At 40.0% G+C, this 15,512-nt stretch overlaps 1 protein-coding gene across 1 annotated transcript; it reads right to left on the bottom strand.

Moving 5' to 3' along the window:
• Positions 1–355: 355 nt before the first annotated feature.
• On the bottom strand, positions 356–15,290 carry LOC311001979 (uncharacterized protein; the record flags this gene model as incomplete). Its single annotated transcript, XM_083993159.1, has 6 exons — positions 356–575; positions 7,943–8,043; positions 8,121–8,250; positions 13,999–14,222; positions 14,308–14,471; positions 14,597–15,290. 6 exons carry the CDS (start codon positions 15,288–15,290, stop codon positions 356–358), a joined length of 1,533 nt encoding a protein of 510 aa, XP_083849285.1.
• Positions 15,291–15,512: the final 222 nt, after the last annotated feature.

The following is a 15,512-nucleotide window of genomic DNA, read 5'->3' as shown; positions in this document are numbered from 1 at the left end:
ATTAACCCCGTAAGCAGAAGCGATTGCACCGGGGAAACATGTTGCTAGGCAACCATGTCAACGACACATTCTATGATTATTTCGTTATCACGAGAAAACGGTCTTTGTTATCTCGAGATAACGAAATAAATTAATTCGTTATCACGAGAAAACGGACTTTGTTATCTCGAGATAACGAAATAATAAGTCGTTATCACGAGAAAACGATAATAAAAAAAATATTATGGACGTGGCCGTTCTCGGCTTCCGTATATTCATGATATAGGCAAGATTTTAACAAAATCTGAGACAATTCTTGCCACAAAAGTCAAGTCAACGTCAAAAGACATTTTTGGAGTCCTTAATGAATCCAATATCACTTCATGTCACTGGGATCAGACTCTTGAACTGGGAAAACAAGTTGCTCCTCCAAGGCTGTGGACAGCATTACACAGCTGGTGGTGATGTCTCCTCTATGAAACATTTTCTTCAGGGGAGCCTCTGAATTCCATCCTCGGTTTTTGGCAAACTTGTAAACACACCCAAAGAGATCAGGAAATGTTGTCATCACGTCAACTTGATCTACAAACCTGGCACTGCAAAGGAATGAGACAATTTTATAATTGATATAATTAATGTTATAATATGTAGAAAAATATGAAGTATGTACATCATTCATGTCTGGTCTGTAATTACTGACTCATCTTTGATAATGTTTTGAGGCCCTGAATGACTTGTAACTCAGTTTCACTCACTAATGCTGGTGGAGGTTTCGTATGAAGCGCAGTAATCCCAATGTGTTTTCAGGGTAGGCTTTTTTCTTGCTGTCCATCTCCTGCAGCACCTCTGGTGGAACCTGCAACACCACAAATAATCACACCTGTTGTATTTAGGAATACAAGATATAACTTACAGTAGTTATGTTGTTTTACCTTATTCCTCCACGGTTTGAAAGATCTTCCCTCAGCGCATGTTTCCAGTGAACACATCAGTTCATTGTCAGCTTGTCGACAGTTTGTCACCTCTGGTCTGTTACCAATGATGCACAGGTAATCCTCCCTCCTGAAGAAAAAAAAAGATATTTATATACGCCGTGGCTCAGGAGGTAGAGCAGGTCGTCCACTGACCGGGAGGTCGGTGGTTCATTTCCCGCTGGCTCCTCTAGTCGAAGTGTCCTTGGACAAGACACTGATGTATCCGATGTATCATCGGATGTATGAATGTGTGTAAATAATTTGCCTCCAAGCCTGTCTGCGCAGAGCTGTATGAATGTGTGTGTGAAAGGGTGAATGTGACCTGACAGGGTAAAGCGCTTTGAGTGGTCCAAGTGGTAGAAAATCGCTATATAAGTGCAAGTCCATTTCCAAATACTACCTAATCCAAAGAAATACTTCACAAAGCAGTTTCAAAGAATTCAAGAATTGATCATCAGTCCATCAACATTCCTCCCTCACCTGTCACAGGTCCAGAAGAAGGGATGACTCAGACATTGTTGAACTTTAGGTCTTTCCTTTGGTTCTTTTTGGATCATCCACTCGATGAGATCCTTTGCCACAACGTCTTGGACATGGTCCAAAGTGTACCTCCCCTCATGAATGTTGTACTCATACTCATAGGGTTTATCACCGAATGGATGGTGTCCTCCAGAGAGGATATAATAACTCAGCATCCCTGCCACCTTAACAATAAATACAACATATAAACAGTCAGGTAAATATTCTTCACCATGTCATCAGTTAGGTTTGTGCAGCTGGAAAACTGACCTGTACATCAGTGTTGGACTTGTATGGTATGTCGGCTTCTCCTGCCAAAGTCTCCCTGGCCATCCAGCATTTAGTTCCTGCGCTGGATGTACGTAAAGTTGTTTGGCCTTTGAGCAAACGTCTGCTTATGCCAAAATCCGCCAGCCTGGCTCTCTCTTTAACATCTGCAGGACAAATCATGTAGAAAAACAACAACGATTTTGTGCATCAAAATTACACATTGAATCATTGTTGGGTTTTTTAAAATTCAGATCATGAGTTCCATCATTTCAATATGTTCCTAACTTAGACTTACCAATCAAAACATTTTGTGGTTTGAGATCCCGGTGAAGAATTGAAGGATTCTGACTATGAAGCACATTCAAACTTTCAAGAACCTGCCTGACAAGTTCCTTTTTCAGACTGTCATCAGTTTTTGGGATATATTCTTCCAAGGTGTATTCACAGAGTTGGAGACAAAGATATCCAAAGTTCTCGTCCTCTGCAAAGTCAATGTATCGGACAATAAAAGGATGATCAAGCTCTGGAAGTCGTAGAAGTCCTTCTTCGTTCTTCAGCACTTGATAGTTGCTTTTAGACATTCTCTTGATTGCAACTTCAGTGCCGTCCTCTCTCAGCCCCAAGAAGACTTCAGTCCCATCACTTCCCTTCGCTATGCGGAACTCTGCATCATTCACATAAGTAATGCTTTTAATTTTGGTGAGTTTTCCTGCATCAGTGCTCACAAGCTTCTCTAATTTCTCCTTCCACCTCTTGCTGACTGGAGACCAATTTTCCGCTGCCTGTGATTTACTGAGATTGAAATGAGATGGCTTTACATTTGTGGTTGTTTCCTGCACTGGAGCTGCTTCTGCATCAGATGTAACACTGCAAACTTCATCATTTGGGTCCTCATGATTTTCAGACTTCTTCTTCTTCCTCTTTTTCTTCTTCTTCTTCTTTTTCCTGGACTCAGGTGAGACTGTATCATCCTCACATTCTCCGCTGAAATGATGTTTCAGTCGTCTGAGCACTTCTTTCAGCTTCTCATCTCTTTGCATATCTGCAAATGTCAGTATGTCTTCAGGCACTGATGTTATTCCCACTGATGTAAAAGACTCAACAACATGTTTTACTGAAAGCAAGGTTGCAAATATGCCGTATGTGTAGACTCTAACGTCAGAGGGATGTTGTTCCTTCACAAAAGGAGAAATTGTGTTGCATAATTTCTCAATAAAACTGTTATCCCATTCATTTATGCCTTTTGATTTCTGTGTGATCACATAAAGTGTTTGCTGAACATCTTTCCAAATATCAGGTCTCTCATTTGAGCAAAGTAGTTCCAGTAGTTGGGGGATCATAGCTAGAGCTTGATCATTGGATATCTCCTTCATTGTGCAGAAAACTGCATGTAAAGTCTCAATTGCCTGATGTACTCTACGCTTTGGAATGTTTGGGAAGCGACTCACTGCCCCTCCAATGTAGGAGTTCACATTTGCAGTGTCCTTCAGCCATTTCATACTTTCCTTGCAGTACTTTTCCTTATTCTGTCCAGTTACAGTAAAGAGCATTTCAATCATGGTCAGATGGCTCTGAGGATCTTCACATAACATGTGACTGTCAAAGGTTCTGAAGACTTCTTCCGCTGGGTTCCTTTGTACAGCCAATTGTACATCCACAAAAGGTTTGATTTTGGAGCATAGTTCATGTCCCTTAGATGCCAAGATGTGAATCATCTTTACTATCTTTTCATTGTGAGGGATATGTTTGTGACTACTAGGTAACAATGTTACCTGTGCACCAGCAGATAGGAGCTCTTTCACAACATCCTCCCTGTCACTAATAGTAGCAACTTGCAGTGGTGTGAATGGCCCAGGGCCTCCATTGGGATCAGCTTTTGCTTCAAGCAGTTTCTTGACAAATATAAGAGGTGCTTGAGATATTGATACATAATGCAAAGGGTTCCAGCCATTTTGGGAAGCAGCATTTGGGTTTACAGCATGATGTATAAGGTAAGAGAAAATACCTTCTGTGTGACTTACAACAGCAGCAATCAGTGGGGTGATAAAATCCTTCCACTCAGTGCATGGGAAGGCATTGTGAATGTCACCATTCTTCAGTAGTGTTTTGAGTTTCTTAAGGTTCTTGCTGATTATGCAATGAATTATAGGATGTGTTTCCCTTGGTCGAATGGTCACTTCAAATTGTGTGAAGATATTCATTTCTGGCTCATCTGATTATCTGTGGAAGATAAAACAATATCATTATCATACTAAATAAAATTTTCAGCCCAAAGAAGACTTCAGTCCCATCACTTCCCTTCGCTATGCGGAACTCTGCATCATTCACATAAGTAATGCTCTTAATTTTATTGAGTTTTCCTGCATCAGTGCTCACAAGCTTCTCTAGTTTCTCCTTCCACCTCTTGCTGACTGGAGACCATTTTTGTGTCGCCTGTGACTTACTGAGATTTGAGTGAGATGGCTTTACATTTGTAGTTGTTTCCTGCACAGGACCTGCTTCTGGATCAGATGAAACACTGCAAACTTCATCATTTGGGTCCTCATGATTTTCTAACTTCTTCTTCTTCCTCTTTTTTTTCTTCTTCTTCTTTTTCCTGGACTCAGGTGAGACTGTATCATCCTCACATTGTCCGCTGAAATGATTTTTCAGTCGTCTGAGCACTTCTTTCAGCTTCTCATCTCTTTGCATATCTGCAAATGTCAGTATGTCTTCAGGCACTGATGTTATACCCACTGATGTAAAAGTCTCAACAGAATGTTTAACTGAAAGCAAGGTTGCAAATATGCCATATGTGTAGACTCTAACGTCAGAGGGATGTTGTTCCTTCACAAAAGGAGAAATTGTGTTGCATAATTTCTCAATAAAACTGTCATCCCATTCATTTATGCCTTTTGTTTTCTGTGTGATCACATAAAGTGTTTGCTGAACATCTTTCCAAATATCAGGTCTCTCTTTTAAACAAAGTAGTCCCAGTAGTTGAGGGATCATAGCTAGAGCTTGATCATTGGATATCTCCTTCATTGTACAGAAAACTGCATGTAAAGTCTCAATTACTATAAGTAGGCCTACATTATGCTTTGGAATGTTTGTAAAGCGATTCACTGCTCCTTCAATGTAGGAGTTCACATTTTCAGTGTCCTTTAGCCATTTCATACTTTTCTTGCGATATTCTTCTTTATCCTTGCCACTTACAGTAAACAGTATTTCAATCATGGTCAGATGGCTCTGAGGATCCTCACACAACATGTAACTGTCAAAAATTCTGAACACTTTTTCAGCGGGGTCCCGTTGCACAGCCAAGTGCATGTCCACAAAAGGTTTGATTTTGGAGCTTAGTTCATGTCCCTTCGAGGCCAAGTTGTGAATCATCTTCACTATCTTTTCATTTTGCATACTTTGATTGGGATCTGCAGCAGGCAACAATGTTACCTGTGCACCAGCAGATAGGAGCTCTTTCACAACATCCTCCCTGCCATTGATAGCAGCGAGTTGCAGTGGTGTGAATGGCTGCCGTGAGCATCCATTGGGATGAGCTTTTGCTTCAAGAAGTTTCCTGACAAATGTAGGAGGTGCTCGAGATATTGACACATAATGCAAAGGTGCCAAGGCATTTTGGGAAGCAGCGTTTGGGTCCACACCCTGTTGTAAATCAAAAGGAAGATATTTTCTCTTACCTTATACAACAGCAGCAATCAGTGGGGTGCACTCAATACATGGGAAGGCATTATGAATGTCACCATCCTTCAGTAGTTTTTTGAGCTTCTTGAGGTTTTTGCTGATTATACACTGAATTATAGGATGTGTTTCACTTGGTTGAAAGGTCACAAATGGTCTGAAAATATTCATTTCTGGCTCATCTAATAATCTGTGGGGGATAAAACAATATTATTATTATGTGATGACATTTTAACTTTTATACAAGCAGGACAAAAAGTTACTTTCTTTTTTTTAGCTTAAAAGTGAATTATTGTGGATATAGTTACTTTTATTTGATAGTTCAATATGAATTAATATGGCTGGATTTCTATTCTCAAGTGTATTTTTTCATGGTTAAGGTTAGCTTTGTTTTTGCTTTGCAGTGCTTCACTACAATTCCATTACAACTATTGTATTTAGGTGGATAATTCAAAGTACCAACATCAGAGACTATCTGCATGATAACAGACTATGCTGTGATTCACAGCTTCCTTGACAAAGTACAGAAATGTTTTACTGATAAAACGTTGCAAAAGATAGGCTATGTTGACATATAGATATAAATCTAAATGAGTGCCACACCTTGCCCTTATAGGTAAGACTTTGGACTTTCACATTCAAACAGTTTTAAGACTGTTTCCCTTTTGTGTTTTTACATGCAACTTGAAGCAATCGGTAAACCACCCACCGACCAGCCACTTTCTACTACTCCTAATCATAGGCCCTCATCCTTAGTTTGTTGGAAGCCAATGTTTTTTGTATGGGAATCTCAAACCCATCTGAAAGTGAAACAGATCTCAACACAAGAACAACTGTTGCCAGAATTTAACTTTATAGAAACTGTTAGAAGAATGTAGGGCAAATAACTTACTGTAGTGTCCCCTGTAGTTTAAATTACATCTTCAAACTAAGTATAGGCTACTGTGCTCTGTATTTGTCCGTCTCTCTCGATCCATCCCTCTCTATCTCTCATACTGTTTTTTTGCTCCCTCCGTTTATAGCACAGGCTCCAGCCCCGTACAGGAAGTGACCTAAGTCTCCGCCCACACTTTTGTTTAATGTTTCAACTCTTCCTGAAGTAACTGCACACACTGTTCTCTGTGCCCTGTTGCTGCATTCTGAATGTGAGAAGATCAAATATTAGAAGAATATTAATATGATCATTTTAGGTCATTCAGTTTTTTGACATCAGCTCATGAGCAAATCAAGCACAGAGAACTTTTCTCCATTAGTTTTGTGGTATACAATCCTCTCTTCCTCAAAAGCAAAGGTTGTTGGGACATTATCAATCACAATACAGGGTATACACCTAACTGCCTCTGTAGAAGTAAGATGAATGAATAAATAAAGAATATTGGATGACCTTGTAATGTCATAAAGCCTACAATAATGCAAGGCCAACCAGTATTAGCCTATCTCAGCCTCTGAAAGATGTTACCATAGGTCATTAATGCAAGCTACATTCTTTACAATCAAGGTCACTTGTATGAAAAAGACATGAACTTTGACGCATGCTAATCATTGTAGTTAAATTCTATATCCCATATTCAAAAATGAAGAGAAAATCTAAATAAAAATATAACTTTATTGAAAATGACAGTGTAAATTATACACTAGAGAAAAAAATGTAAGTATCATTCAGATAACATGACAGTGCTTGATGACATTTACATATACTGTACATCCAACCTTTTATTTTATTCTTTTTACATCCAACCTTTTATGTAGGAAACACACTGTCTAAATTCATTGGAGAGGGCATTTAGGAAATTGCTTCTTTTATTAAAACATCCTTCAAATCTGTGTCCATATTTCATGTGAAGGAAAAGCAGATTATGTATTTTAATGTCACTACATTGCACTTTGGCCTATGAAAATTAACCAGGGGCTACCACACCTTTTTCAGTCATATATGGAGAGAGACCTCGATGAAAATGAAAGAAAACCCAGCGCTGAAAAAATATGAAATCATATGATATAAACAGAAACATTTCACATCCTTTGGTACCCATTCATAATACAGACAAGCTTTAAACAAAATCTGAGCGGTTCTTGCCGCAAAGGTCAAGTCAAAGTGAAAAGTCATTTTTGGAGTCCTAATCCTTTTTGAATCCAATATCACTTCATGTCAGTGGGATCAGACTCTTGAACTGGGAAAACAAGTTTCTCCTCCAAGGTTGTGGACAACATTACATAGCTGGTGGTGATGTCTCCTCTGTGAAACATTTTCTTTAGGGGAGCCTCTGAATTCCATCCTCGGTCTTTGGCAAACTTGTAAACACATCCAAAGAGATCAGGAAATGTTGTCATCACGTCAACTTGATTCACAAACCTGGCACTGCAAAGGAATGAGACAATTTTATAATTAATATACAGTAATTCATGTAATCATATGTGGGAAAAAATGAACTATGTACATTATTTTGTCTAGTTTGTAATTACTGACTCATCTTTGATAATGTTTTGAGGCCCTGAATGACTTGTAACTCAGTTTCACTCACTAATGCTGGTGGAGGTTCCGTATGAAGCGCAGTAATCCCAATGTGTTTTCAGGGTAGGCTTTTTTCTTGCTGTCCATCTCCTGCAGCACCTCTGGTGGAACCTGCAACACCACAAATAATCACACCTGTTGTATTTAGGAACAAAAGATACAACTTACAGTAGTTATGTTGTTGTTACCTTATTCCTCCACAGTTTGAAAGATCTTCCCTCAGCACATGTTTCCAGTGAACACATCAGTTCATTGTCAGCTTGTCGACAGTTTGTCACCTCTGGTCTGTTACCAACGTTGCACAGGTAATCCTCCTTCCTGAAGAATTTTTTTTTTATGTTACACAACATGAATTCCAAATACTAACTAATCCAAAGAAATACATAGCAGTTTTGTTTATTCTAAAAGTTCCTCTCTCCTCAAAAGAGTAGTAAATATAGGCTATGTTAACACACTAAACTAGTGTGGTAAACCTGCTTCACATCAGTGTGTTTATTAGGGCCACGGGCCATCGCATCCACACAATAACAGGGCACTGGTCCCTGCAGCTATTTCATAGCTGTAGGGACCAGTGCCCTGTTATTGTGTGGATTTTTTCTTACTTATTATTATTCTTCGTCCTCTTCCGGACTATTTTCGATTCTTTGCAGGACAAATTATATATCAAAACGTGCGGCTTGATCGGGATCGGTGTGCTATTACTTTTCTCAACAATTTACAAATTTTTCGCGACGTGAGCCGCGAAAAACTGCGCAAAATTTTGCATTGAAGTCAATGGGACGGGCGAAAAAAAAAGAGCGAAAAAGACCAATCATTGGAGTTTAACAAACGTCTACTGCTCAGGCATACTTTCACCTAGAGACTCCATTTAAACTTTAAACAGTAGACACAAGTCTTGTGTATTGGTGTATTACTCCACGTTTTGATAGGTCATATAGTTTTTGATTAATCCCTGTTCAATGACCATGATCATTTTTGGAGAAATTATGAGATTATAATGGGTGTGTATTGCACGGAATGTTCGTGTCAGAGTGGGTGACATCATCGGTTAGAGTGGGAGAGAGTCCAGAAAAACTCCAGATTTGTTCTCTTTCCACACTCGGCCCGGCCACAATTTACACTCTACACACATAATTTTTTCAGAATTTGTAAGACAAAAGTTGTTATCTCTCTCATTATGTGCTCAAAATATCAGAGAGACTTACAGAATTTACAGAATAATCCTCTGAGTGCAGCCACGTCTGTCTCTGCTCCTTATTGACTCCAATACAAAGATTTTCTGAGAGAAGTGATTCGCAGTAACCGCACTGACGCCGGCGCAAATCACGCGAGATTTGGACGGACCAGGAAGAGGAGCTTCGAGAAGCTTCCGCTACAAACAAGCTTAAAATATAGACTTATTTAATTTTTTTCGGGACAATTACGCAATTTGGGGCTTCAGCACAAGACGGACATTACATACGAGCATCATGGAGGTATTTGGATGTTTTTTTGTGTGTGTTTTTTTACGAAGAGCTCCGGTGTCCCTTTGCAACCGTTGCATTGAAATGCACTGCTACGCCGAGACCCCCTGTAACTCAGAGAAGGGACGGTGGACTCTGACAATTCTTCCAGCCCTTAGTCAACATGAGGGTGAGTAGATAATGAGCGAAATATCATTCTAGGGTGAACTATCCCTTTAATAACGCTGAGAGGACAGCTAAAGAAAGACACAGGGACGTGGAGACAAAGTGTTCTACCAGCGATTCAGGGACTGTGAGCACCCTAACACTGCTACATTACTTACTGTTGCATATTTGTCCGGTTCGGGGGTCGGATTTGCGAGTTCCGAGTGCATTTTAACGCAGCAAGCGCCGGGCCGGCTTGGATCATAACAAAGACAAATGCTGCATTTGCCCCACGGACACTATACTGTTGGCGATTTTTTTTGTACATTTAGTTATGGCTCCCCCCGACCCATCTTTTGCATATTTCATCTTATTTTATGCTATTACTGCTGTATTTGCGATAATGCTCCTTTAAATGTTTATAAACACAGACACACAGCTAAATCAGACTGACACAGGATGCAGCTCATAACATGTGTCAAGTCAGTCACACACACAGACTCTAGAGCCAGCTTCATGTGATTACAGTTACAGACACACACACACACACACACACACACACACACACACACACACACACACACACACACACACACACACACACACACACACACACAGTTAACCTAATGTGATTACAGCTCCTCCATATCAGTGCTTATAGAAAGATGATCATGTGTCTGTCTGATCAGTTCTGTCTTGACCTTAAGATCGTGGGTTTGTGTTGACAAAAATGGCAAAACCGGCAGTAGCCCCGTGGGCCTTTCAAAATTTCCCCAGAGGAAATTTTCTAGTTAGCACTGTCATTTTGATGACATGATGATGTGACAATTTAGCTAAACCCACAACTAAATATAGACATCTTGGAAAAAATGACTTCAAACTCTCAGCATTGTTTCAATTGACATCACTACACTAGTACACAATTATATAAATCATGTTTTGCTACATAGACATGGCTTAAAGACAGGCAAATATGACTTTAACCTTCATTTAAGTGACTGCTTAGTAATACAGTAGATATGGACACATTGACCTAAGTCAAAACATCAATATCGGACTTAGATCAACAATTATTGTATGAGAAAGACTGTTTGAATCACATCAGTTGAGTAAATATAGAACCATCTCACTCTGGACCATTTAACAGAAAATAATAACAAGAATTGATCATCAGTCCATCAACATTCCTCCAGTCACTTAAATGAAGGTTACTACCCACCTTGCACATCTGTCCATCTACTCTCTCGCTCTCTTCCACCCTCACAATAAATAAACAAACAAACACTCCCCCTTCCAGAGAAGACAACAGCTGTGCCACTCTGAGGTCTGCCGACCACTCTTTGTCAATTCCAGTCAGAATTACAGGCGTCCGATCACGACCATACCGTGACCTTGACAGACGTGTGCGAGTGATCCGTCCTCTTGCGCCCGTCTCTAAAGCTGATGACATCATAAAGTCCCCAGTAAATATATGCTTGATAAATGCACGCTCCATCGCAAATAAGGCTCTTGTACTTAACGATTTATTTGTAAGTGAAAAACTATCCTTCCTATTTCTCACTGAAACCTGGCAACGAAGTATAGAGTTCTATCATTTAAACGAACTATGCCCCACTGACTGCTCATACCTTGGGTCCCCACGTTTATCTGGCCATGGTGGGGGCCTGGCTGTGATTTATAAGAACTGTCACTCTTGCCAACAAATGAGCTCGGATCAATTTTCCACTTTTGAAATGCAACTCGTCAAGGTTGGTCGTCTGAAGGCATTTTACTGTATATTGATATATCGGCCTCCTGGCCCGGCCGGACAATTCCTAAAAGATTTTACTGACTTTCTCACCTCAATTTTTAAACTGGATAGAGTGTTACTACTTGGTGATTTTAACCTGCATATTGATGATGTTTCTGACTCTTCTGCTTCACAATTCACCTATATTACAGAATCTTTTAACTTCAAACAACATGTTCTGGGTGCTACTCACAGGGGAGGTCATACACTGGACTTAGTGTTTACTTTGGGACTGACCGTTAACGACGTCCGTTGTGAGGACCTCCTAATCAGTGATCATAAATGTATCTTTTTCAATCTTTCGATATGTGATAACCCTGCATACCCCAAAAGACTGCAATACTCTCGTTTGATCACTCAAAAATCTGCTGAAGAGTTTTCAGAACATTTTTGTTATGATTTCAATTTAAATCTTGATCATGTTGAGGATTTAATTCAGTGCTTTAATGCACACTGCTCCAAAGTAGTGGATATTGTGGCACCTTATAAGTCCAGAACTGGAGCTGTTCGTCAAGTCTCCCCTTGGATGACTGATGTTGTCCGCAACATCAGACAGAAATGTCGCAGGTCTGAGCGCCTATGGAAAGCCACGGGACTTGAAGTGCATCGCCTCTATCTCAAACAACTTAGACAGTCTTTCAATGAGCTAGTCCAGCAGGCTCGAGCAGCTTACTTTGCAAACCTCATCTCCTCCTCAAAAAGAAACCCGAAAATCCTTTTTGACACCATAAATCATATTATTTCTCCATCACTGCCTGCATTACCATCATTAAATAGAGATGATTGTAACAAGTTCCTCACCTTTTTTACTGATAAGGTTAAGGCTATTAGATCAAATATTCCCTCAGTCACTCGCCTAGTCACTGCTAGCATTGCTCCATCTCCATCCATTCTCAGCTCATTCCGGCCAGTTAGCCAACAAGAGTTGACCATGTTGATTAATAAAACAAAACTATCTTTCTGTCCAACGGATATAATACCACCACCACTGTTTTTAAAAGTTCTTCCAGTCATTATCCCAGCTATCCTAGACATTGTAAACTCCTCACTATCCTCAGGTATTGTTCCTTCATACCTTAAATTTGCCACAGTTCAGCCAATTCTAAAGAAACCTAACTCAGATGCTGCTCTGCCCCAAAACTACAGGCCTATATCGAAACTTCCATTCTTATCCAAAATCCTGGAGAAAGTTGTCGCAAGTCAGCTCACCGAGGTCCTGGAAAGGCTAAATATCCATGATAAATACCAGTCAGGTTTTAGGAAAAAGTACTCCACCGAAACAGCCCTTTTGCGGGTTTCGAATGATATCCTGATGTCCTGTGATACTGGTAAATGCACTGTGTTAATTCTGCTTGACCTTAGTTCCGCTTTTGATACTGTCGATCATAGTATCCTGATGGAAAGACTTCATGACTGGGTGGGCATATCAGGTACAGCATTAGAATGGTTCAGATCCTATCTTGATGGCAGGTATTTTACAGTGTCTGTTGGAAACTCAATGTCTGATCCCTCTCCCTTGTTTTGTGGTGTCCCCCAAGGGTCTGTTTTGGGACCTTTACTGTTCTCTTTGTATCTGCTACCTTTGGGACAAATCATAAGCCATTTTGATGTTGTTTATAACTTTTATGCTGATGACATTCAAATCCAGGTATCTTTCAATCCAAATGAGGTTTCTGAGTTAACGAAACTGCTCGACTGTTATAACGCAATCAAAAACTGGACAGAAGAGAACTTTCTCCAGCTAAACGCTGATAAGACTGAGGTTTTAGTCTTTGGGCCAGAGAAGGATGTCTCGATGATTATGAAACATCTTGGGCCCCTCTCATCTGCAGTAAGATCCAGCCTACGGAACTTAGGGGTAGTTTTTGACTCATCGACATCATTTGACACCCACGTCAAACAACTGACAAAATCATGTTTTTTCCACCTAAGAAATATCAGTAGGTTAAGGTCCATGGTTTCAAAATCAGAACTAGAAATGATCATCCATGCATTCATATCCTCACGTATTGATTACTGTAATTCTTTGTTTTCCTCCCTTAGTATTTCTGCCCTAGACCGTCTCCAAATAATTCAAAATGCTGCAGCAAGACTTTTGACCAGAACCCATAGAAGAGCTCATATTACACCCGTACTAAAATCTCTCCATTGGCTACCAGTACCATTCAGAATTCAATATAAGATTATCATTCTCACCTTCAAAGCCCTTCATGGTCAGGCCCCTTTATACCTAACTGAACTTCTGCGCCCCTACTCAACTGCTCGCTCCCTCAGGTCAAATACACAAAACCTTCTTACCATTCCCTTCACCTACCTGAAGACTCGTGGAGATAGAGCATTTGAAGCAGTAGCGCCCAAACTCTGGAACTCTCTCCCTGCACCCTTACGGTCTGTTGGCTCCATTGACACTTTCAGAAAACAACTCAAAACTCATCTGTTCAGAAAAGCATTTGACTAATGTCTATTTACCCTTGCATCTTGTTGTTCTTGAAATGTCTCTTTTATTTTGTGATTGTGCTTTTGTATAAAGTGTATGCATTATATACTGTTTTTATTCATGTGTCCATTATCTGGATACACAACTGTCTTTCTGACTCTCTGTGTAAAGCACTTTGTGACACTTGTCTGCGAAAAGTGCTATACAAATAATAAACTTACTTACTTACTTACCTGTCACAGGTCCAGAAGAAGGGATGACTCAGACATTGTTGAACTTTAGGTCTTTCCTTTGGTTCTTTTTGGATCATCCACTCGATGAGATCCTTTGCCACAACGTCTTGGACATGGTCCAAAGTGTACCTCCCCTCATGAATGTTGTACTCATACTCATAGGGTTTATCACCGAATGGATGGTGTCCTCCAGAGAGGATATAATAACTCAGCATCCCTGCCACCTTAACAATAAATACAACATATGAACAGTGTGGTAAATATTCTTCACCATGTCATCAGTTAGGTTTGTGTAGCTGGAAAACTGACCTGTACATCAGTGTTGGACTTGTATGGTATGTCGGCTTCTCCTGCCAAAGTCTCCCTGGCCATCCAGCATTTAGTTCCTGCACTGGATGTACGTAAAGTTGTTTGGCCTTTGAGCAAACGTCTGCTTATGCCAAAATCAGCCAGCCTGGCTCTCTCTGTAACATCTGCAGAACAAATCATGTAGAAAAAACATTTGTATGCATCATAATTAAAAATTGAATCATTGTTGCTTTTTTGAATTTCAGATCATGAGTTCAGGCATTTCAGTATGTTTCTATCTTTGACTTACCAATCAAAACATTTTGTGGTTTGAGATCCCGGTGAAGAATTGAAGGATTCTGACTATGAAGCACATTCAAACTTTCAAGAACTTCCCTGACAAGTTCCTTCATCAGCAAACTGTCATCAACTTTTCCGATATACTCTTCCAAGGTGTATTCACAGAGTTGGAGACAAAGATATCCAAAGTTCTCGTCCTCTGCAAAGTCAATGTATCGGACAATAAAAGGATGATCCAGCTCTGGAAGTCGTAGAAGTCCTTCTTCGTTCTTCAGAACTTGATAGTTGCTTTTAGACATTCTCTTGATTGCAACTTCAGTGCCGTCCTCTCTCAGCCCCAAAAAGACTTCAGTCCCATCACTTCCCTTCGCTATGCGGAACTCTGCATCATTCACATAAGTAATGCTTTTAATTTTGTTGAGTTTTCCTGCATCAGTGCTCACAAGCTTCTCTAGTTTCTCCCTCCACCTCTTGCTGACTGGAGACCAATTTTGTGTCGCCTGTGATTCACTGAGATTGAAGTGAGATGTAACACTGCAAACTTCATCATTTGGGTCCTCATGATTTTCCGACTTCTTCTTCTTCCTCTTCTTCTTCTTCTTCTTTTTGTTGGACTCAGATGAGACTGTATCATCCTCACATTCTCCGCTGAAATGATTTTTCAGTCGTCTGAGCACTTCTTTCAGCTTCTCATCTCTTTGCATATCTGCAAATGTCAGTATGTCTTCAGGCACTGATGTTACACCCACTGATGTAAAAGTCTCAACAGCATGTTTAACTGAAAACAAGGTTGCAAATATGCCATATGTGTAGACTCTAACGTCAGAGGGATGTTGTTCCCTCACAAAAGGAGAAATTGTGTTGCATAATTTCTCAATAAAACTGTCATCCCATTCATCTATGCCTTTTGTTTTCTGTGTGATCAC

The sequence above is a fragment of the Trachurus trachurus genome (assembly GCF_905171665.1).
Source record: "Trachurus trachurus genome assembly, chromosome: 18".
In the NCBI taxonomy this organism is placed as follows: Eukaryota; Metazoa; Chordata; class Actinopteri; order Carangiformes; family Carangidae; genus Trachurus; species Trachurus trachurus.
The sequence above is the reverse complement of the archived record's forward strand: the minus strand, read 5'-3'. Positions and strand labels throughout refer to the sequence as shown.